The following is a 23,474-nucleotide window of genomic DNA, read 5'->3' as shown; positions in this document are numbered from 1 at the left end:
ACAGCAGACGGCTTACAATCGGCAATGCAAAAAACTTGGACAGAAAATCTTAGATTCTGATGACGCGTGTAAACAGTGTATTGATAAATGCCTTAAGGAGGCAAAAAAGAGGAAGACGGATTAGTACTGTCTTCTAAACTTATCTGGATATGCTCTATTCTCAATACCCATTGTTCAATTACTTATTTTTTCTGACGGGGGCGGGACGGGGTTGGTCTTACTGGCTTTATAGACCTTCTAGGGGCTTACCTGCTAACTTATCTGGTTTGCTATCTCACTGCTTCCAACAGATTATTAGACGGAATCCTGATTATATGACAGAACTATGATAGAATGACAGATCTGGGGGGTAAAATCAAAACTTTTTTCTGGGGATACCCTCTCCCGATTTTTCTGAAACATCTGTCATATCCGTCATATCTGTCATACCCCTTTGATTCTATCGTATTTTCCTCTCTTTTCCCTTATTTTATCCTTTTTTAGTATATTGTTATATGACAGATGTTAATGACAGATGGTGACAGATATAGGGGATTCCTGAGCCCCGTAGGAGGGAAGGAGGTACTGCGACGGGTCGTAGACCCGGAGGTGGGTGGTGCTTGCACCTCCCACATCCAGCCCGACGACCCTATATCAGGTGTTCCTGATGATGCCAAAAAGCGTTTAAATGACTTGATAACTCTAGAAGAATTACAATCAGCTATCAAAGATCTCCCAGCATCAAAAGCTGCTGATCCTAACAAAATTTCTTACGAAATTATTAAACAATTACCATTACAACTTTTAGAAGTTCTATTATCGCTTTTTAATTATATTTTAATCAATGAAGTAATTCCTGAACAATTTAAATTAGCCTTTTTATATCCCATCCCCAAACCCACATGGTGGAATTATGATATTAATCATACATGCCCTATCATACTGCTAGATTGTTTCAGAAAACTCCTCATCAAAATTGTTAATTCTAGACTTAATTATTACCTGAGTACTAACAATATTCTTCAATATAATAATCAAGCTGGTGTACAAGGAGCATCATGTAATGAGATAATTCTATATATTCAAACTATAATTGAAGATCAGCGACAAAATGGAAATCCTTTATATCTGTTACTACAAGATCTCAGCAAGGCTTACGATAGAATTAACTTACCTTTATTATCCTTGGCGTTAAAAAGGATTAATTTTCCTCCCAATCTTATTAAATTTATAGAGAATTTGTTTAAAGGACACAAAAATCGTATCATTTTAATGGACACTCTCTCAGACCCGTATGAAACTAAACAGGGTATCATTCAAGGAGAAATAATTTCACCACTCTTATGGATAATATATTATAATCCAATGTTCGCTAAAATCAATTCGTCCCCTTATTCAGGTTATCATCTTCAAGCTTCTTTACCTATGAATATTCATCGATTAGACGAACATCATGAAGAAAATATTGAAGTAAAATTAATTGGTTACCTAGACGATACAACATGGTTTTCTGATACACTCAACAATTTAGAAAACAATTTGAAGATAGCAGATGATTTCTACTCACTTGCGAATATTAAGATCAATAAAGAAAAAACAAAATTATTAACCAACGACGAGGACCTCTTGAAACAATCAAACCATAGATGCAATCTACAATTTGGCAATGATCTCGTAGAAATTGAAATTGTTCCAAAGAGAAAAGATAACGTATTTTAGGCATCCACGTCAATATAGCTAATTCACCATCATTTACTTACAACAAAATCAAAAAAATGTTACATTATATTAGTTTCAAACTTCGTAAGAAAAAAATCACGCATGATCACGTGATGTATATTATTAATAAGGTGCTATTACCGAGGATAGAATATTTAACGCAACACATTTTTATTGAACCAAACAAATGTAATGAATTCAATAGAATCTTACGCTCAATTTTTAAACATTCCCTATCATTACCAAAATCTTTTTTTAATTCAGTGGTACATAATCTGATATACCCCAATATTTTGAATATTTGGGATTCACAATTGCGTTCCCAAGCATCCTTATTAAATGCACAAATTAATAACCCAGTCACGTCAAAAGTTATAGAATTCCTTTTTTTAACATCACAATGTAAACTTTGGACAAATGATATAAGTGAAACGACTAAATATTTTCACAAACCTTCTAAACATTTTAACCGTTTGGAAAATTTACTATGCATTTTCCATTTCTATAACCTATCCTTTAATACAAATTTTAAATATAATGTTACTGGTAGTTTACATCCTATTAGTTATTTTATCGTTGACCCCAAAAAATATTTTGGTTTTGTTAAATCACTCAAGAACAAGAATATTTTCTTCTTGGATCAAATAATTAGTAACGATGGTGCTTTTCTTAAAACTTGGAAAGAGATCAAGAAATTATTAAAAAATAATCGAAGGCGCCGATCTAAATGGTATGATTTTCTTAAAGATAATATCGTATTAAATCCTTCAACAAATCGTTTACAATTTACGACTCAATCTGATAATATGTCACCTGATCTCGGATTTCCACGACCTAAAATAATTAAGTGTAATAATCATAGCGTTCCTTGTAAAAATCAATGGGCTGCTTTTTGGTCACCACGAGTTTCAAGTATAGTTTATGGAAAAATTTTGGAAAAATCACACTTTCCTGGAGATTCACCAAAGGTCTATTTAGAACATCATATTCCGTTCAAAGATATGTCTAATCCTAATCATAACATAACTCCTCACTCCACACCTAATTTACTTACACCTTGCACTGGTTGTGATCTTCATGATTCATTCTATATTGGTGACGTTCGTCCCAAGTGCATTATTAGTTATTTTTCTAATTTTACAATCACTTTACACGTGAATATATTCAAAAAAGATAATAATCAATTTAATAACATTTTTATTGTACATAAGTCTGACAGTGAATTACGCGCAGACACCTTCAAAGATTACAAAATTAGAACAGACCCCTTATTTAGAAATAGAATTATTTCTTCACAATCAAACACCCCTCATTTATATATCCCTTCTAACATTAATCATAGATTAGTGAATGGTTTATTATTACCTAATGATATCTTTAATGAATTTTATATTTTAATTAATAATTTAGCTTCTTTTACAAATTTAGAATTTTATACTGATGGTTCTTTAAAAATTGATGATGATAATCCTCGTATGGGTTTTGGGTGGATATTTACTTCGGATACTAATTTAAATATAAAATTTTCTACACAATGGCCCAGTTCTACTAGAGCTGAAATTATGGCTGTATTAACATGCCTTATAGTATGTCCGCCTAATAGTTTAATTAACATTTTTACAGATAGTCAATGTACGATCAATACTTTCACGTCGTTATCGAATTACAAGTTAACACCAAGACGAAAACAAAAGATTAATAATATCATTTTCTGGCAGGCAATCCAACAAATTATAGCTGAGTTGAATTTACAGGTACAATTCACGAAAGTAAAGGCACATTCAGGAGTCGACTATAACGATAGAGCCGATAAATTGGCCAAAGACGGATGTGATTTCAATAGGATGATCTTAATTTCACCAAAGGGCGTCAAAGCACAAAAAGGTTATATCATGTTCAACAATGATACTATCATTGATCATAATATCAGGAAAACATTAAAGAAACCGATTAATTTTCGTTACATAGAACGTCAAATTTCACTCAAACCTTTACATGCACTCAAATCATTCACCACCAATCATATCATCAACTGGGAGTTTTCACAATTATGGATTAATCATAACCCCTTTCAAAAAGCCACAAGTGAATCGTATAGTAAACACGTTGGTTGGCGTATCAAATGTTCAAATTATGCTTTACCTACGTTGGATGCTCTTAATCAGAATTACCCAGACATCCTTAATGGATACGACACATGCTTTTTATGTTCCTCTGCTGTAGAATCTAATGAACATTTTTGGACTTGTCCAAAGTCGATAGATATTCTAAAATCCATATTCAAAAACCATGAACTGAAATTTTGATCATACATTATTAACAACCTGGATAAAGAAAAGATCAATGTTAATGATATCAATTTTGACATCCCTATATTTACTTCTTTCAATTCCCTATCAATTCGATTCATGATACACCAGAATTACATTGCCTCCTGATTAATCTAGTCCCGAATTGTCTCTTATTACCGTTCAAAGATGCCAAAATTCATAAAAAGTTAATCAAAAAATCACTTCTTTCGTTTTTATTTGATCTACATCATGATATTTATGATCAACTATGGAAAACTCGCAATATCACATGGAAAGAACACAAGAAAATTAATGGTATAACCAAAAAATCCTTTCTAAAACGACCAAAACAATGAAAAAAATGACGTAGAACCAACGATTACAACTCATCATTCATTGACCGAACTAATTATAATATAACAAACGTTGGATATACTAATCCATTCATGACTTCTATTAGAAATCTTGATGATTCTATATTTTGGATCTATTTAACTAGTAGTAATTTTCGCCATAATTTACCATGGATCAATTCGTTATCAATTAATTTTATAGATTCTATTACTTTTGATCACAATTTATTTTATTACACTATATAACCTCTTTGCTCGTCACACACTGTAGATAAAGTTAGACTATATTACTCGCCCTTAACTTTTTTTTTTTAGATAGTTGCTAGTCTCTCAGATGGTTTTTATTAAGGTTCCCATTTGATTTATTAGCGTAGTCCTACTTTATCAAATAGTACAGATCGAAGAGTGAGGTCCCATAGGGGATGACAAACATAGATCTATACACATATATTAGTTTTAAGTCTTTTCGAACTCTTTTTTCTTTTATTTGTAAATTGTAATAGTCTGGGTTCACCACTCTTTTAGTAATAAAATAAATAAATTAATTGATCTTAGCAGCAATTAATAATTATACGACAAAAAAAAAGAAAAAAAGATGGGATCATAATTTATTAAACTTAATTTATCAATTAACATTGCGAATTTGCAAAGTTGGAAATATTAATTTGTTTATTAGTCAACAACTTTAAAATAAAAGTTTAACTGTCCTAAATTAAAAACTTTTTATTGATTTATATAAAAGAATTTTGATACTTTTTCTAATTGTATAAAAAAGGTGTAAAAACAAGATCTGCAAAGACAGTTACGAATGTTATATAATGATCTGCATAATACACTTTTTAACCGAATACAGTAATTTTAAATAAACCTACGCCTAATTGTTAAAACCTGTTACACACAATTAATTGTGCGACAATATCGGAATCACCACTCCGAAAATTAAATATAATTTACTCAGTTTGGTCTTACAATAAAATGATAGCCACTATTTTTTTTTCTTCTTTTTAGTTTAACAATATGTCATGTTCGAAATTATTTTCAGGAGATTTACCTGAATTAACAAATGAAATCATCAAAAATTTTCAGAATGATTATTCAACCTTATATTCATGTGTTTTAGTTAATAGATTATGGTGTCGTTTAGCGATTCCATTATTATGGGAAAATCCATTTTCAATTCCTACCAGAAATTATAATTTTATTGAAGTTTACTTATATAATTTAAATGATTTTTTAAAATCTAAATTAAATGAGTATCACATTACTGATCATTATTTATTACCCTCAAACACACTCTTTAATTATCCTAGTTTTATAAGATATTTGAGCATGTGTAAAATTGCCTCTTCTATTGATAGATGGTTAGAAGCTAATGATATAATTCCAAAACTCAATAATAGATATTCGGAATCAATATTTGAATTTAAAAGATTGGTTGAGATGTCATTAATTAAATTATTTGTTGAAAATGAGGCAAATTTACATACTTTTGAAATTAAGACAGACACATATTATAACAAATATTGTGATAACATTCTTGAGTCAATTTTACAAAATCCGAATTTCATTAACAAAATCGGAAATTTAAAAATTTCTATTTTATGTTCTAATACGTCAACTAATGATCGTATATCACAAATAATTAATTCACACCAAAATCTTAAAAGAATAACATTAGGTTGTGTAGGTTATGATACTTTATCTTTTTATCAATCATTGTTATTATCAAAAGAATCTAATTGTTCAAATACCTTAAATACAATCATTTTCTACTATATCGATCTTAAAGGTATAAGTAATTTAGCTAAAGTATTTGAAAAATTAAATGTTTTAGAATCTCTTCATATCATTTATTGTTCTTCTTTAAATAATTTTACTCAACAAATTATTAACTTAACCAAACCATTTAAACTAAAATCTTTGTTTATAAACGGGAATTCGCAAATTGATTCATTACAATCATTATTACAAAAATCTGGAAATTATTTAGAAAATTTTGGATCTGGAGTTACTAATTATAATCAGTTGTCTAATCAACAATTATTAGAATTAATTATAAAATATTGCAGAAATATCAAATTTCTTGATTTATATAATATTGAAACACACATTACTTCTTTAATCGGTTTAATTGAAAATATTAAACAAAATCTTAGTCATCTTTCGTTCAGTTTATGGAATTATCAAGATAGTAATATCAAGTTAATATTACAAAATTTAGGACAAATACTTCCTTCCAAGCTTGAATATTTACATTTGTTTCTTTACATTAAATCGAATGATTTTGAAGTATTCTTAAAAAATTCTCAAGATACTTTCTTTAAAAAATTATTAATTAATAATGTGACGCAAGGAGATAGTAGTGATGATATTTTACCTTATATAAAAGAATATATTATGAAGAAAAAAAGAGTCAAATATTTGGCTATTAAGAATTCTTTTGCTTTAAGTTTTAGAAATGATATAGATTTGTTTAATTTGAAAGATGAAGTGAAGGAATTTAAGTCACATAATATTAAAGTTCTAAGATATAATGATTTATATACTTATATTTATAATTTTGCGAATGAAAATGATTAATTATTTAGTATTTTAGTTGTTATTTAAAATAACAGATAGAAATATTTTTTCAATTTTATAAATGAAAGTTACTTTATAAATTACTTATCTTAAAAATTATAAATTACTAATGAATGAATATTTATTTAAAGAAATTTTATTATCCATGACAATTTTATAAATAAAGTTCCATGATAATGTATTAAAAGGAGAAAATTAACTTGAACTTTTGTACGTCTCAAATTACCAATTAATTTTCTCTTCTAAAAGTTAACCATTTGTGCACTACCTGATTTATAATGATATTTTCAAATATTATTTTTCTTAAATTTTCCTAGCTAGCAATTAGAAAATCTTATTTAACTTCCTGCATGCAACATTAATAGACCTATACATTATACAACCTAGTTTAATTAACTTACTAATTGGTTAATATTAACATTTGTTGTTATAAAATTTACATTCAATAGTATGGCTTAGCAATGAAAGTTCATTCTAAAATATAAAAAAAAAAATTTTAAAATCGGGTTGTTTTAGTTATTTTTTTGGCTTTGGTTTATTTTATGAGTAATTTTTGGGCTAAAATGTATTAAAAACTCTTAAATCCTGTCCCTCTTACTTATTATAAAAAATAACTAGGCATTAAATTGGCTGACATTAGATTGGGCAACATGCATAGTTGTAGAATTCATTTTTTAGCTTTTAGACGGTATCCGATCAAAATCTCGACAGCCACTTACCCAAACACAACATTTATCTATTAACAGGCTACGGGCTAATATTATGATTTACCTTAAAAAGAGCAAGTACAATTTTATTCGTGCTATGTATAAAAAAAACAATGTGAATAAAATCTCATCAATACTATTGCAATTTTCAAAATTTTAAGGCGAAATGCATGCAAAGTCATGTGTAGTTGATCTAAACAAAGACAGAATGTGAGTACTGGACTATTGAACCAAAAAATATGAATAATTGAGTTGGATGGTAACAGAACATTGCTTAATCTCAAATATATAAAAAATCCCTTCTGAACCATGACTAATATTATAACAACTATGATATTTCTTATAGTATCTTGCGCAAATATAGTAACTCGCGCCAATACAATTCTATAATAATAAATAAAATAACAATAAAATTATTTTTATATTTCAAAACGAAGTACCCTTTCTTACATTGCCTTAGAGTCTATTTAAAAATCTCTACTTTTTATTGATCATGGATATCCGATTTTTCCCATGATTCAAAGTAATACGTTATTATTAGACTCGCGTTATTTTGACAATTCTAATGTCATTTTTCTTATTTTATAGAACTGCAGTTCGCTAAAGTGGTAAAGACGAACGGAAAATACAGAAAAATGGCAAAAAAAAGGTGAGTCATGTCAAAAATCAAGGAAAAATGAACGAACTCGCTGAAAGTTGAAAGTTTGTCCTAGTTTCATGTGATTTTTGATAGTAGTCTCATTTTAATCAATTAGATAACCGAGCTGCATAAAGTTGACATAAATAGTAAGGTTATAACCATTGATCGGCGCCTGAGTTAGACGAATAAAGATAGTTAAAGTATTAATATGGTTAGTCTAAGTTCTTAAAATGAATATAATTTGTCAGCTTTTATTTGTATCACATTCACATTCGTAACAAACATTTTTTTTCTTCGCTTTACCTTCGTATTTCGCAAAACTTAAGAATAAAAATGTCCAAACAATTTTTTTCAAAATTAAGTCAAAATTATATTGAAGTTTTAGAAGATAATGAGTATTATGATATTACTATTGAAGTTGGTGAAGATCCAAATGTAAAAATATTTCGTGCGCATATGATTGTTCTATGTTATCGTTCTCCATTTTTACGACGAATTTTGGCTTCCAAAAAAATGAATAATGATGTTACCTTGGTTCATATTAAGTTTCCAAATATTTCACCAGAAATTTTTCAGATTATTTTAAAGTAAGCTATAATTTAACAATTATTTTAAATATTATATATTTAATATTATTTATATTTAATACTAATCTTTTGTAATATAGGTATGTTTATGGTGGTATAATTTCATTAAATGAGAAAGAACCTTTAGAGATTTTAAGAGTATTAGCCGCTGCTGATCAACTTTGTCTTCAAGAAATAGTTGATTATTTACAAGAATATTTAATTAATAATGAGTTTGAATGGATGGAACAACATTTTGGACTTGTTTATCAAATAGGTTTTCAATCCAATTCTTTATTAGAAATTCAAAATTTTTGTACAAATTGTATGACGAAATCTCCTCAAAAAATATTCAAGTCATTTGATTTTACTTCACTTTCTGAAAAATCTTTAATTTCACTAATTAAAAGAGATGATTTACAAATAAAAGAAATTGAAGTTTGGGAATATGTATTAAAATGGGGTCTTGAAAAAAATTCTACACTTCTTCCAGATCCTACAACTTGGTCAGACAATGATTTCAAAACGATGGAAAGTACTTTACAACATTGTTTACCTTTGGTTAGATTTTTCAGTCTTTCATCCGAGGATTTCTTTAAAAAAGTACGACCTTATAAAAAACTTTTAAAGCATCAACTTTATGAAGAATTATTAGAGTCTTATTTGAATCCTAATAGTGTACCAAGTGATAATATTTTACCACCTAGGTATAAAAATGTTGATAAAATTATTGATTCAACAATTATTAATTTAAATATTGTTTCTTTAATTTCGAGATGGATTGATAATGATATTAAAAGTAAATTTGCTTTCACAAGAGAACTATATTTACCATATGAATTTAAATTATTATTAAGAGGAAGTCGAGATGGATTTACTCCTAAAAAGTTTCATGAATTATGTGATGATATTCTTAGTACTGTGACATTCATTAAAATAAAAGGAACAGAAGAAATTATTGGAGGATATAATCCTTTGAAATGGAAGTCATATGATGTTGGTGAATGGGGTGAAACAAAAGATAGTTTTATATTTTCTTTTAAAAATAAAGATAATTTTAAAGAATCAATTTTAAGTCGTGTAATTGATACAAGCTATGCATTGTTTTATGACAGTAGATTTGGACCTACATTCGGTGATGGTGATCTTGATATCTTTGCGGGTGAAGGTGGTGAATATAGTTGTCGTGATTGTGTACAACAAAGCTATGAAAAAAAGATAAGGGATACGAGTGATTTATTTACAATAGAAGATTATGAAGTATTTCAAATTATAAGGAAAAATGATAATTATATATTTACATAATTATGTGATACTCAAGTTTATATCATTGTTTTATTGAATAATTTTTAAAGTTATTATCAAATGCGTTATAGGGTCCTTATTCCTTAGTTGTCAGTTTCATAATATTTATATAAAGTAAAAGATATATAAAGGAAACTTTCCTCGAGATATTACATACAGTAACAGCTAAGCTCAGGCGAGCTATAACAAAATGAGATACATGGGTTAAAGAAAAAAATACTGACTGAATGTACTTTCCGTGAGGTTACATATATACTTACGCTTTGTCGTATTTAGTGAAAACTTACATTAAAAAATACAAGTAATACAATATAGTCTAACACAATTTTATTATTTATTTTAATAATTTTTTTTTTGTATAAATGAACTAAAAGTGGATAATTTTATAAAGAAATTAAACCTTTATTTTTATTTTTATAATTAAAAAATAAAAGAGAAAAAAATTGCATTCGTGATAAATTGTTGTAATATTAAAAACTATCTAATATTTATATTATATTTATTAGAATTTATGGCATAATATTAGCAACTTTGCAAGTCATATTCACTCTCGTTATTAAATAAAATCAGTAGATATATTATTGGTTCAATAAACTATATATTTGATTTCAATAAATTTAGGGTCCATATAAAGTATTACACCATATGTTTCGAACAGACTAAATTTTTTTCAAATCAATTAGATAATTGCGAATATACACAGTGAAATTCGATATAACGGAACCATCCGTTCCAGTAAAAATATCCGGTATATCGAGACTTCCGATATATCAAAAAATTTTGATATACCGGATTTTATATATAAATCACATGAAATTCCATTATATCAAGTTTTTATTTGTGCGACATGTGCGACAAACATTGAAAATTTATTTAAAACATTATTTGATAAATTTTATACACTGAAATTAACTAAAACTTAAAAAAAATCATTTATTCTACCCTGTTTTTGCTTTTTCTTACTTCACTATTAGACATATTTTCAATAAAAAGTTCGTGATTAAAATGTAAAAAAAGATTTCGATTTCGTGAATTTATTTTTAGGGGTTCACATATATTAATATTTTCAAATAAACAACTTATTTAGAAAATTCTATTTATATTACTCCTTATAAAGTGATGGAATTTTTCTGAATATATCAGTAGACTAGGAATGTTGAAAATATTGAATCTTTATCTGAGTCTTCAAAGCTTGCGTATTCCACTAAAATTTCTAAAAAGTTATCACGCTGCTAATTTTATTGGTTTAAAATCGTGTTCCGGTAAATCGAATCATTTTTATTATAATTGATTTGTTATTTGTTCCGTTATAGCCATTATCGAGATTTTACTAATAAATTCCGTTATATCAAATTTATTTTAATATATGTGATTTGGTTCCGGAAAAATATTCCGGTATAAGGTCAGTCCGGTTTATTGGGGTTCCGTTATATCGAATGTAAAATTTGATCATCATGTAATCACAAAATCGTCTTCAGTAAACCTTGATTGGTTCTTTACATTTAAAAGTTATAGTATTATTCCATAAATTGTTTCACCATCTGCAAGAACAAGAAAATATTATTTCACCTAAAAATAATTTATTATTTCTAACTTTTAGTTTCGTAGCTTTTAATAGGAATTGGCGTTGTTAACTAATTATTATAAGATTCAAAACCTTAAATAATCGTAAAGACCAATTTAATAAACCTTCTCACCCAAAGATTGCTAATGAAAAATATTAAACTGGTCAAAAAATAATAATTAATAATTAATAATTTGCCTGGTTTGGTTATTCCATATGATCCTTATATTACACCTTATTATAAATGAGTGCATTCTTTTATTGTCGTTTCTTTTATCTCTTTCTTTACATTTTTAATTGAACACCTTTTAATGATGTCATGTCTTATGACAACTGCAAACATAATTCATTTAGACACAAAGATGCTGTTAGTGATTTTATTGATAATCAAAGTACTACTTTGTCTTTTCACATAGTGCATGTTTCTTTTCATTCTATTCGTATCATTACTATGTCAGAATTTCATTGTCTAATCATTGTATTTTTTTAATAGGTTGATAACGCTTCATATGTTACTTTGGGATTGGTATATGGACTTACTGTACATTATATTCCCCTTAATTAGGATGATTTCAGGACTTAGAATCATATCTTTCATCAGGTTGATGGTCAATTTAATCCAATAAATATGTAATCTTAGATAGGCTGAGTGGCTGACTATTTCTTAGTGATACCGACTTAACTTACCAGAATTATAATTAAAGCAAAAAATCAACGTTATTGAAATGTTTTAATTTGTTAAATCACTGATATTTATATACAGTAGATTTTTTCGTTACTTTTTTAGATAAAATCAAAAATAATTTTAACATTTGGTTTAGTTAAGTCAACATCAGTATCACTACTATTTCTTGAACAAATACTGCAATTGAATATAAATATATATATATTTTTTGATCTTTTGTATATAATTTGTTATTTTTTGTTTATTATGATAAAATTAATTTTAACATTTTATAATCTTCTCATTATGATAATTTTTATATTGTTTTTAAGTTTTTACAGTAAATTAAATTACTTATGACGGCCAACTAAATTTTGATTGCTTAATTTATCTTATATTTATATTGCATAAAAACAATTGTTAATTTTGTTATTTAAATTAATCAGCTGTTAACTTTATTTAAATCATGTGATTGACTGATTAAAGTATTGATTAAAATTGAAACGTTGGGGAAATTTTAATTGTCAGTAAGAAGCAAATATATCATAGTTTATGTTTAAATATCAACAATATTTTCCTCGTCAGTATAATTAGTAACTATTATTTTTTTTTTAAAAAAAAATAATATTTCACTATAAATTTTAAATTAAATAATAAATAGTAATTTTATTAGCACATTCGAGTCGGAAACTTTTAAGTCGATTGATTGAGCTACAAAGGTTGTAAAACAAAATCATAGATATTTCTATTTTAAATATAATTTTTTTTGTTATCTATTAATATATTATAGTAAATTTATAAATCGTACTAATATACCAGGACCCCCGGGTAATATATAAAAAGGTAACAATACTGAGAAATCATTATGGACCAGTTTTGACCAAAGTACAGACCTTAATTTTATTAAAATATGTGTAGATCATTCCTTTTTTGATAATTCCAGGCGGCATTACGTAATTCTAGCCTTGAAGAGATGCGTAGAGCTAATAGTATATTAGTGCTGATCTCGTTACTCTTGGCTACTATTTACTAAAAAGGCATTTTTTAACTAAAATTAGAAATTCCGTTGGATTATTATTTTTCGGGCTATACTTTTTCCGATGCATTGATCTGCATTATGATTGTTGGACAAATCATGCTCATAATTTATTTACCAATAGAATAGAGATTAAGAATTTCTTTTAAAATGTAGCAAATTAATACTACTATTTGTGTATTCGGTGAATATAACAGATTTTTAAATTTAAATAATTATTTATTTTATGTATCATGAACATAATTTATCACATTTTTCAAACGAATCAAAAAAAATAATCAGAAAACCCAAATCAAAATATTTAATTATTTATATTTGTAACCCATATATTGAGTTTTATATTTGTGAACTATTCACTTATTTATCTCCCAAATTTTATTGGAGATAAAAATACTTTATAATTTATTTATTTTTTTCACATTCACTTTTGCTTATTATAGAAAAGGTAATTAATACCTATTTATTGACACAATTAATTTCCATACACAGATCAGTGCATCGGAAAAAATATGACCCGAAAAATTAATTTTTTGTACCTTCTACTCTTGGTTAAATTATCCCCTTTTTAGTAACTCAAAAGAAAAATATTGTTTAAAAAACTTCGTCTAAAAATATTTTTCAGTAAAATAAATTTTTAAAATAATCAAATGGAAACTAAATCAAATACCTTAGATAAAGACTCCAATACAGTTAACGTTAATAATTGTTTGTATTGCAATAAATCTTTTACTAAAAAATTATTTTGCAAAGAATGTGTTAATTCATTAGAAAATTAGCAGCAAATCATGGTGACAAAGCAATAATGTTTATTTTAGCCAGGCATTACATGAATGGGGAAGGAACAGAAAAAAATTTAGAAAAAGCCTTTTATTGGTATCAAAAAGCAGCAGAAAATAGTAATGAAAAAGCAATGTTTTATTTAGCTGAGTGTTATGTAACAGGATAAGGAACAGAAAAGAATTTAGAATAAGCTTTTTATTGGAATAAAAAAGCGGCAGAAAATGGCTATGCTGGTGGAATGTTCACTTTATCTATATGTCATGAAAACAGAAAAGAATTTAGAAAAAAGCCTTTTATTGGTGTCAAAAAGCAGCAGAAAATGGCTGTACTATCGCAATGTATCATTTAGCTAATGAATGTTATAATAATGGAAAAGGAACAGAAAAGAATTTGGAAAAAGCCCTTTATTGGTATCAAAAAGCAGCAGAAAGTGGTTATACTGATGCAATGTTTAATTTAGCTGTATGTTATATAAAAGGAAAAGGAACAGAAGTGAATTTAGAAAAAGCCAATTATTGGTATCAAAAAGCGGCAATGCAATGTTTAATTTAGCCAATAATTATAGAAATGGAAAAGGAACGGAAAAAAATTTAGAAAAAGCATTTTATTGGTATCAAAAAGCAGCAATAAAAGATAATAAAGAAGCAATGATTATTTTGGCCAATAGTTACTATAATGGAGAAGGAATAGACCCTATAAAAAAAGAAAATTCGGAATTTGTCCTGAAAAGTATGGAAAATGTCCGGAAATTTTCCGTGCGTCCGGAAAACATTCGGAAACGGTCATGTTTTGGAACATTTTCCGGATGCTCGATTCTGGACAAATTCCGGACAAATTCTGGAGTGTCAAGAAAATGTCTGGAATTTGTGCGTCCGGAAAATGTTCCAAAACGTGACTGTTTCCGAATGTTTTCCGGACGCACGGAAAATTTCCGGACATTTTCCATACTTTTCAGGACAAACTCCGAATTTTCTTTTTTTATAGGGAGATAGAAAAGAATTCAGATAAGCTTTTCATTGGTATCAAAAAGCAGCAGAAAATGGTATTAAAAAAGCAATGTTTAATTTAGCCAGTCGTTATAGAAATGGAAAAGGAACAGAAAAGAATTTAGAAAAAGCTTTTTATTGGCATCAAAAAAAAAACAAGAAAGTAACAAAGTAAGTTTTAATATTGAAGTAAAATTATGTTACGAATGTGAACAACTATATATTGATCAATGGTGCCAACAATGTAATACTAAACGATTACAAGAATATTTTTCAAAGTAGACTAGTAAAAAATGAATTTATTGATAAATTTATACAAGATGCACAACTAAATGCCAAAAATAGTTATGAAATTTTAGAGTGGATACCTTATAATAAATTATCAAGTATGAATTATTATGATAAAGGAGGATTTAGTAAAATTTATAAAGCTATCTGGTCAGATGGACCTAGTATTTTTAGTTGGAATTTTGACAACAACAATGGAATAGACAAACAGATTATGAGGTCATTCTTAAAACATTTAATAATTCATCAAGTTTAAATAGTAAATTACTGGATGAGGTATGGTATTTTTATTTCAGTTAATAGCAAATTTTATTTTCTTTTAAAATCTAATTATTTTTTATTAATTATAGTAAAAATATCATTATAATTGTCAGAAAAATCATTTTCAAAATTTATTCAATTCATACTTATTATTCCATGGGTATCAATGAATAACTGAAATATTCACCGATGCCTTGGGGGCCCCGAAGGGAGGGAGCATCGGTGTATATGGAGTATTTATTAGATACCCATGGAATAACAGGTTTATCTCATTGTGTATGGCGTATACACTGATGGATTTTATACTTTTTTATACTTTTTCTATACCGGTGGAATAATTTACAAAAAAATCCATCGGTGTATACATAGTACCGATGGGATAATATGGATTTACCCAGGATCCAAATAATTTAAGTTATGTAATAGTAATGAGTTATGCAAAAAAGGGAAGTTTAAGAAATGTTTGTCAGATATAGTTAAATTTAAGTGGCAATACAAGTTACAATTATTGAAGAAAATTATATTAGGACTTAAAGTAATTCATGAATCAAATTTAACTCACGGTGATTTTCATGATGGTACTATTTTAATGTCAGATAATTACAATGAGGTATTTATTATTGATTTAGGATTATGTAAACCTAAGTGATTTGCAAAATTCTGATGGTAAGTAAAGTCAATGAAATTTACCTTATATGGCACCTGAAATATTAAGAAAAAACCATATACCCCAGCAAGTGATATTTATAGTTTTTCAATGATAATGTGGGAATTTACATCAGGCATTCCACCATTTAATCTTAAAGTACATGATTATCAACTTAGCTTGAGTATTTGTGGAGGGAAACGCCCTAAAATTATATAGATTTAATGAAAAAATGTTGGGATTCAGATCCCTCCAATAGACCAACCATAATAATGCTTGAAAATATTATATCTGAATGGATTAGATGTATTAGTGAATATTACAGAATAAACAGGGATGTAGATTATAACTTTGAAGTACCTAATATTATTAGTAAACAATTAAAAAATGATATGATGGAATTTATAAAAGCTGATAAAGTTTTAGCACAAGAACAAGCAAATACTCCAATTATACAATTTCATCCACAAGCATATTATACAAGTCACAAACTTACTGAATTTTAGTCCAAGAAAATTCTGACTGTTTAGAATGTATAATTGAAGATTAATAATTCTGTTACTTATTATGTTGGGTTATTTAGTTATTATATAGAAGATATTTACTATATTGTGTACTTTTCCAGTTTTAGAATGAAGTAAACATTATTGAATGAATACAAGTATAAATTATTGAATTACTGTTTATTTATTTTCATTTATAATTTGTTGTCCAAATCTATACTTTTATAATCATTATTTCTTAATAAATTATAATATCAACTGAACACCTGTAAGCATCATCAATGATGATTGTATCAAAGTTTTTATGTAATTTAAATGATGAATAACGTGTCATTTCACCTTCAATTGAGGTTGATATCTGCCAGCAGTGCTATAATTCTGGCCTACATTATACATATTTGTGTTTCGATTTAAATCATGTGATAAGACATCAACCAATCAAAATAAATGAAAACGATTATGAATAATGAGCAATACTTTAAATGGTCAAATGACCAGGTTAATTTCCAATTCAAAAGATTTTAACTTTGAGTTGTCTTGTATTATGTAACGTTATGATAATAGCAATCATGTATAGTATGGTTTTTTATGTATGCGCTGTATGGAATGCAAATCATACATACGATTACTTTAATTCATTTATACAGTTTCTTGCTATCAATTATACAGTATACTTACTTTGAATTAGCAATACAATTTCTATATTATGCCTACATTTTACCACATATTTTCTATATTAAATCCATAGACTTCCCTAGCGTAACCTGAAAAAAATGTCACAAAATGGCCGGCATTACGCAACTTGACTGAAATTAAGTGTGGCGCACAAGTGACGAATAAGGTTTGACGAATAAATCTTTACCTACTCGAAAAAAACTTTCCCTCAGATACTTATAGAAAATGGAAACGCGGTAAGGAGTGATGGTTGTGACAAAAAAGTCACGTGATTTTTCGTAACATTTTTTTCAGGTTACGCTGGGAAAGTCAAATCCATACGGATGCGTCGAATTTAACATAAAGTAGCCATACGCCTACTATATAAATAGTGGCGATATGGCTACTACATAGCCCCGATTTCACGAGTTTCAGCAAAGTGGTTCTATAATATTAAACTCTTATTAATTTGATATCTGATTTAAATAATGTTTGTTATTTATTATTTACCTTGAATTCTTTCATATTCATTGTTTATTTATAGTCATTTTTAATAAAATTTAGTCATTATTTATTTGTTTTTTTTAAATTTAGAATTAAAATTAATCGATAAATCAAAATTGAACATTCTGTTTAATAAGTATTGGAATAATCAGGTAAATTAGTCGATTATTTTATCATTTTTCAAGAACAAATTTTATGATGAATTTAGCTTGTTGCACTTTTCTGTGAATATGTAAGTCACAGTCTAACGATCATTAGACTGTAGTAATAAGCATTAAATATTACCTTTTTACACTTTTCTGTACCTGATATATATCTGATAGAATCAATTTTGACCAGTAAGTAGTCAGAATATAATTGTAATTTATTCACTGAATTTTTTATTATAATAATCAAAATAAAAAAGTACATCAAAAAAAGTAACAATAAATAATAATATATCTAAATACAAAATAAAAAGTAAACAAAAAAACTAGAACCAGAGAGTCATATGATCAGATGTAGATAAAGTTGATTTTTGATTTTTGTTACTTAAGATAAGTTCATACCAAGATGCCATGTTATCTTTATCATAGGTTATATTTTCCTTATCAACACTTTCTTCAAACAATGAATATAATTTTATTTTTCCGAGTTCTTTAGATTTTTCCATCCATTTTTTCATCAATTGAGGATCTTGAAGATAGCAAATATATGGTGAGTCATATAATTTATTATATGGAATATCAAGTTTTTCAAAATCATCAATAAGTTCTTTTCTATACATCAAAATTCCAAGATTACTATCTTCTTTAGCTTTATTGAATGTATCACTAAATAATTTATTAAAAAATTTAAGTATTAAATAATATTTATAAATAAAACAAAAATTTAATATGTAACTTACTTCATTAATGCAATAATCATGTTCATTAAAACAAGAACTAGAATAATATTTGCGACCAAAAAAAATAACTTTATTTGCCATGAATCTATATCTTTGAAATCACTAAAACTAGCTGTATTTAGATAGTACATATAAAGAGTATATTCCCATATTGATGATAAATTAAAAGTATCATTATCTTGCTTTTCATCTACTAATTTTTGTTTAACTAAATCTCCAAGAGAATACCTATTATAAATATAAATAAAAATTAATTTCTTTAAAATGTTTAATATAAGAATAAAATAAAAATAAAATTATTACATTGTATCACTAAATGCAAATATTAAAAAAAATAAAAATGCAAAAAATGGTATGATCTTTTTGAAAATATTTCCAAAAATAAATATATTTATTGCTACTATTGAAAATAATCGAAGCCATAAGAGCTTTAGAAAGTAAAAAATAAATTAGTATAATTACTATTAAAGAATAAAACTTGCAAAAAGTTATAAAGCATACCATTTCAATCCAAAGTATAAATAAAGTTATTGAATTCAAATAAATAAATACTTCATCTACTTCATCATATTCAGTTGTTAAATATAAAGAAAAAAAAATTATACCCAATATAATACTACTTAAATCAAATATATTAAATGTCGTAATATATTTAATTTTATACTATCTTATTTGCATAATCTCAATTATTAATAAATAAAACCCAAAGTAATAAAATATTCCAACAAGTATTTTATCTCCATTTATAAGATAAAACTGAGGAATAGTAGTAAACAGAATTAAAAACATAGTATAAAAACCTAAAGGTCTTATCCAATATGCCATTGCTTGGTACCATCTTGAATTTATAGATGCTTCTATAGCTGGAATAGTAAAATATACTTTTTTAATTTTTTTAATTTGAAGAAATGGACTAAAATTTTCTTTTAAGTCCTTATAAGGCTGCTCCAAGCCAATTCTTTGTTTAACATAACATAGGGGCCCCAATCTAGGGGGGGGAGGACAAAAAATAATACATAAAATACAATACATGACCAGAATTACCATTAATATTGGCCAAAATTTTGACCAAAAGAGTGAGCAAAAATTTTGGATGATAATTCCGGCCAAGACTTAAAGATTTGTATAATTCCGGCCTAAATTACATGTATTTTTTTTACATAAAAAATCCAAAAACAGGGGGGAGGGGGTTATGTTAAACAAAAAATTGAATTGGTGCGGCCTAACCAGGTGGAAAAAATATATCTCTCAAAAAATTTCTAATTATTAATTTTCTTTCAGTTTTTATATTATCGTTATGAGTTGTAAAATTTATAAATGGAACCATATGAATATCAGGCAATATATCCTTACTATATTAAAAGTAACATCAGTAAAAGATCTAAAGATCTAATGTAAAAGTTAAATTGAATGATAAATACCTCATTTTATCATATAGAATGGGATCCAAAGAATTTGTTGATATAAGATTAGTAAGAGGCACATATACTTTTAATGTATCTTGACAAACTGATAATGCTCGGAATCTTTTAATTGGAAAATTGTACTTCATCTCTCCGAAACAGGGTTTACAAAGTAATAAATTCATAAGATCAGCTACAAAAGATAAATAATAATCATTTTTAATTAAAAAGCCACAATAAAAATTTATACTATAAAGAATAAATATACCATAATATTTATTATTAAACAATTCTGGAAGAATTGTTGTTACATTAATCATCCAACCAATATGAGTCATAGAATTTTCGAAATAATATTCTAATAAGTATGCTAAAATAATAGCATTTCGACCTATTAATAAAAATTAATTGTTTGTTTAAATATATTTATTAATAGTCATTATATAAAATAAATTTAAAATATTTAACCTTGATGAATTTCCAAAGCTAATTCATCATCAGTTGGTTCATCTTTTAATTTTAGAGCTAATTCTAAATCATTAGCTGGTTTATCTTTTTCATTTTTTAATTCCAAATATTCGTGTAAATCATTCAAAATGGATAATTTCGGATTATTATAATTCGCTGGTTTGTGTAACTTTTCAGTATGAGAGTTACTCTGATCATTAATGCCAAACAGAATATATTTGATTAAAGAAAATGAGCGGGAATAAATTAGGTATGCCATTAAAGGGTATTGAACCTCCATAAGTCTCCAATTATCAGGATATCTTTTAATAAAATCTTCGATAATATTTGTAATTATATTAACAAACTTTTCAAACTTTTGATGTTTTTCTTTATAATTGATCCCTTTTGTACGTTTGTATAGATAAGCAAGTGATTTACATGCATGAGTTATAACAGTATCCATATCATCAATTATAAATTTAGCTTTTGTCGTTGGTTTGATTTTATCACTTATTAAAATATAGACGAGATCTGAATTTTCAAAATTGTTAAAATCGTTAAAATCCGCAAATTTTATGTATTTAGATTTCCATAGTTGAATACTGTTATGACCAATTATAAGGAGAAACCTTTTGTCGTTTTTAAGAAAACTACCACGAACAGTCTCTGTTTCTGTAACATTCGTAATATTCCATGGTTCTAGATCATATGAATTACATTCATACTCATCAATTTCAACGTCGCTTTCTCCAATGGTTGTTCTATCTATATTTTCTATCTTGTTTACAACTTTAGACTGACCCTCGTCTTTATTATGAAAAACTATTGTTCCATTTGCTTTTTTAAAAGTATTATATTTCGATAAGGAAATATCACTGTCTGGTAAAGTTTTGCCAGTGATAGGAAAATAATCATCTAAACATCCCGATATAAGCCAAGTATAAAATTTCACATCACTTTGTTCAATAATGAGTAATTTTTTATCATCCTCAATAAATTCTAAGAATTTAATTTCACAAATATCATTAAATCTTTTTGTAACGACTTCAAGACCACTTTCCATTAAGTATATTGTAATAATATTATCTCCATAAGAATACGCAAATAATCTCGAATCCATCGATATTGCAAAAATTCCAGGTTTATTATCATTTGAAATTAAACATTCTTTGTTACAATGACTATAAAAAACATTTACTAACTGTAAATTATTAATATCATAAATTTCAATATTTATTTTTTGTTGATTATATGTAACACTTATTAAAAATTCCTGATACATAGATTTTAAAAGATATTCCCAAATACATTTTTCATCCTTGACATATTCTAATTTTTTAAATAAATTTTCAGGTAATAAATAAGTCCCATCATTTGAAACAGAAACATTTTTATGAAGACCACAATGAATCCTTTTTGGAAATAACTTAATTTTAATCTTTTGTATTTTCATATAATCCGTGCAAATAAGTGTTGCACTGTTCTTCAAAGAATTTTTAGAATGTTTTAAAAAGTTAACAATTCCACTGAAATAATTTATTGGAGAAATGTCTTCAGTATCATCATTATTGTTAAATGAAAACATAAAAAGTTTTATCATCCCTTCACTAGAAGTAGAGGACAATCGACATTGTTTGACATCTGTTTTTAGAATTTTACGGGCGTAATAATATTCATAAATGTAGAGAATATAAATAGGGATGATAATTAAAAACATGTAAATGAAAACCTTAGTGTAATAAAAAACGGTGTAAAAATAATATGAAATAAATATAAAAATCATAAGGTGTTGGAAATGCAAGGTTGGAAGATATTTTTTGAAGAGAATGTGAATTATGTGAATTATTTTTTGGATGACTTTCATAGTTTCTTTTTGATTTTTTTGATTTGTGTTTTTGCTAGTTATACAAGAAATTGCAATCAAACCAATATCATTGTCAATGACATCCGAAACTGCTAAAGACCATCTAATAATATTAAGTGAATTCTTGTCTTTGAAGATTCTCTTATCAAAGCCTATTTCTGTTTTGTTGTGTTTCTCAATTCCACTACTCATTTCAATTGTTACCGCTTCATTTGTCATTGTTTCGCTTGTCACCACTTTTGTAATTGATATAGAAGAACTATCTAAAAATTAAGATTTAGAGAAGTTCACTCTATGCTTTTTAATATAAAAATTGACAATATAGTATTATAACATACATGGATTAAAATTTGCCACTATCGAACCATCTGGGCTAATTGCCACGTAATCAATTTTTTCTCCATATGTATCTGGTTCAGTTTCGACCATATCTTATTTATTGAAAAAAAAAAAAAAATTTTTTCCGAGCGCAAAACTCGTTAAGATTTCATTATTTATTGCAAATGTCTCGTAATCTCTGCATGTACCTGCAGGAGAAAGCATACAAACAGATTACTGAAACATGACTCTTTGAATTGAAGTTTCACAAATTTTTATTCTCAATTTTATCACAAAAAATTTTTATTTGCTATTTCTAAAATTTTAAATGTATTGTATAGACTTAACCGTTAATTTGGTTAATTATAAATTAACCAATCAAAAGAAGAGATTTTAGTCATGTGACTTTAAATTTAAGTTGATTTTTAGTATATTACCGTAATAATTTATAGCTAAGGAACCCATTTACCAAAAACTCTTCCTGACGATCGTTAAAAACCAAAAATTCACAGAAGAAATTTTCACTA

The 23,474-nt window shown here is 26.7% G+C and overlaps 6 protein-coding genes across 6 annotated transcripts; 4 read left to right on the top strand and 2 right to left on the bottom strand.

Annotated features, from left to right (window-relative positions):
- Nucleotides 1-5,359: 5,359 nt before the first annotated feature.
- OCT59_029199 (uncharacterized protein) lies at nt 5,360-6,922 on the top strand (the record flags this gene model as incomplete). The annotated part of the gene is made up of 1 exon (XM_025327675.2): nt 5,360-6,922. The coding sequence occupies one exon, from the start codon at nt 5,360-5,362 to the stop codon at nt 6,920-6,922; it is 1,563 nt and encodes a 520-aa protein (XP_025170054.2).
- A 1,661-nt stretch (nt 6,923-8,583) lies between these two features.
- On the top strand, nt 8,584-10,598 carry OCT59_029198 (uncharacterized protein). The gene is made up of 2 exons (XM_025330728.2): nt 8,584-8,856; nt 8,937-10,598. The coding sequence occupies exons 1-2, from the start codon at nt 8,603-8,605 to the stop codon at nt 10,138-10,140; spliced, it is 1,458 nt and encodes a 485-aa protein (XP_025170055.2). The 5' UTR covers nt 8,584-8,602; the 3' UTR covers nt 10,141-10,598.
- Nucleotides 10,599-14,520: 3,922 nt separating this feature from the next.
- Nucleotides 14,521-14,736, top strand: OCT59_029197 (uncharacterized protein; the record flags this gene model as incomplete). The annotated part of the gene is made up of 1 exon (XM_025320976.2): nt 14,521-14,736. One exon carries the CDS (start codon nt 14,521-14,523, stop codon nt 14,734-14,736), a length of 216 nt encoding a protein of 71 aa, XP_025170056.2.
- A 1,901-nt stretch (nt 14,737-16,637) lies between these two features.
- OCT59_029196 (uncharacterized protein) lies at nt 16,638-16,871 on the top strand (the record flags this gene model as incomplete). The annotated part of the gene is made up of 1 exon (XM_066142156.1): nt 16,638-16,871. One exon carries the CDS (start codon nt 16,638-16,640, stop codon nt 16,869-16,871), a length of 234 nt encoding a protein of 77 aa, XP_065994549.1.
- A 1,627-nt stretch (nt 16,872-18,498) lies between these two features.
- OCT59_029195 (uncharacterized protein) lies at nt 18,499-19,416 on the bottom strand (the record flags this gene model as incomplete). The annotated part of the gene is made up of 4 exons (XM_066142148.1): nt 18,499-18,838; nt 18,913-19,140; nt 19,216-19,340; nt 19,414-19,416. 4 exons carry the CDS (start codon nt 19,414-19,416, stop codon nt 18,499-18,501), a joined length of 696 nt encoding a protein of 231 aa, XP_065994548.1.
- Nucleotides 19,417-20,134: 718 nt separating this feature from the next.
- On the bottom strand, nt 20,135-23,058 carry OCT59_029194 (uncharacterized protein; the record flags this gene model as incomplete). The annotated part of the gene is made up of 6 exons (XM_025327676.2): nt 20,135-20,264; nt 20,334-20,508; nt 20,584-20,706; nt 20,784-22,406; nt 22,692-22,892; nt 22,968-23,058. The coding sequence occupies 6 exons, from the start codon at nt 23,056-23,058 to the stop codon at nt 20,135-20,137; spliced, it is 2,343 nt and encodes a 780-aa protein (XP_025170057.2).
- Nucleotides 23,059-23,474: the final 416 nt, after the last annotated feature.

This window comes from Rhizophagus irregularis, chromosome 9, assembly GCF_026210795.1.
Source record: "Rhizophagus irregularis chromosome 9, complete sequence".
Lineage (NCBI taxonomy): Eukaryota > Fungi > Glomeromycota > Glomeromycetes > Glomerales > Glomeraceae > Rhizophagus > Rhizophagus irregularis.
This window is presented reverse-complemented; position numbering and strand designations above follow the sequence as displayed.

Excerpts from the sequence above, each read along its gene's own strand:
- OCT59_029198 (XM_025330728.2), top strand. The coding sequence starts at position 8,603 with ATGTCCAAACAATTTTTTTCAAAATTAAGTCAAAATTATATTGAAGTT. Across the intron at positions 8,857-8,936 it reads ATTTTTCAGATTATTTTAAA|GTATGTTTATGGTGGTATAA; the intron begins GTAAGCTATAAT and ends TTTGTAATATAG.